Source organism: Empidonax traillii, unplaced genomic scaffold (assembly GCF_003031625.1).
Source record: "Empidonax traillii isolate 1590-97213 ecotype Southwest subspecies unplaced genomic scaffold, ASM303162v1 scaffold848:size342660, whole genome shotgun sequence".
Lineage (NCBI taxonomy): Eukaryota > Metazoa > Chordata > Aves > Passeriformes > Tyrannidae > Empidonax > Empidonax traillii.
In genome coordinates this window covers 341,178-342,660 of record NW_020956041.1, presented here as the reverse complement: position 1 = coordinate 342,660, position 1,483 = coordinate 341,178, and the positions used below count along the sequence as shown (strand labels likewise).

General features: G+C 62.5%; 1 protein-coding gene across 1 annotated transcript; it reads right to left on the bottom strand.

The window, feature by feature from the left end:
• Positions 1-1,179: 1,179 nt before the first annotated feature.
• Positions 1,180-1,483, bottom strand: FGF5 (fibroblast growth factor 5; the record flags this gene model as incomplete). The annotated part of the gene is made up of 1 exon (XM_027902199.1): positions 1,180-1,483. A coding segment is annotated over exon 1 (295 nt), but the record flags the coding sequence as incomplete, so codon positions are not given.

The following is a 1,483-nucleotide window of genomic DNA, read 5'->3' as shown; positions in this document are numbered from 1 at the left end:
AGGGCACCCCAAAACCTGCTGCCATTTGTGGGGTGGCCCTGCTGGCTGGCAGACATACTCCTGGTTATTGGGGTTGCCTGGGGTCAAGCCCCATTTCCCAGGGGCCAAAGCTGGGGTTTGCTTGCCAAAAGCCAACTGCTTTCCCATGAGGGACAGTTCCTCAGCCTGAAACCCCAGCATAGCCCCTCTCACCAGAATGTTTTCCCAGCCAGGGCTGGCTCCACTCTGAAATGCAGAGCTGGTGCCACTGTGGCTTTTATGGGGAGAAAATGTCAGGTTAAGGAGGTAGGAATATCGCATGATCCAGGTCCCTGCAAGACAGCTGTGGCACCAAACCTCTGCCAGTCCTTCCAAGCTCACGTCTCTCAGAACAGCCCTGGTATGGATGCCCTGTTTTCCCATCCTTCCCCTAGACCCCTCCAGGCCATGTGCCTGCAGTGCCCGTAAAGCCCCGAGCAGAGTTCCGAGGCTTTCACCATCCCTGGCTGGGGGTTGCCCTCCCTCATGGGGCCTCAGCACAGACCGGGGCCCGAATACTTCAGTATTCAGGGAAGATGTGGCGGCTGCTGCGTGAGCGCTCCCAACAGCTGAGCCTCGTATGCTGCCAGGGTCACCTCGGGCCCAAGCCCTCAGGTTCTTTAAGTGACTTTTCATCCCCACCTGCCGTTTCATTCCCTCTAACAGAATAAGCCATGAGTTAGCACAGCTTTCTCTCGGGAACCTCAGCCTCAATCCTATTTTTAAACAGAATATATCCTATTGCTGTGCTGGGAGAATGAGAATGCAGTGGGAAGGATGGAAAAGTTCCACAGGAAAAGGACAGAAAAGGGAGAGCATCCTCTCCCCAGGTGCCTGACAAGGGGCTATGGTGGGAGTGCAGACCTCACTCCCTCACACTATCCCCACAGACTCACTTCCTCGAGGCGGCTGAACCTGCAGGTGGTGCTTCCCAAAGCGAGCCAGGCAGCTCCCACGGAGCCCAAAGAGCACAGCCCCCCCCAGCACCCCCTTCCCGAGGCCGCCAGGGCTGCAGCTCACTCCAGGCGAGGGTAGCGGCCACGAGGGGCTCTGTCACCTCCGTGGAGCTGGGGACACTGCAGGGATGGGGATGAGGATGAGTATGCTCAGCCCCGCTACCCCCGCCCCGGCAGCCCCCCAGCCCCCCGGTTCCCCACTCACTGAGCGGACTCGCGTCATGGGCGCCGTCCACGCGGCCGTCGGGGTGCAGCTGGAGGTGGAAGCCGATGCCCACTCGGCAGTACAGGCGGCCCCGCCGCCGCTCCGGGCGGCTCCGCGGGAAGCGGCTCGGCCCCGCCGCCGCCGCCGCCGCCGCCAAGGAGGAGGAGGAGGAAGAGAAAGAGGAGGAGGAGGAAGGCGCAGGGGCGTTGTGGCCCCGCTGCGCCTCGCCGAGCACCTGCTCCCGCCGGGCGCGGGCGGGCAGGGCGAGGAGGAGAAGGAGGAAGGACGGGCTCATGGTGCCGGC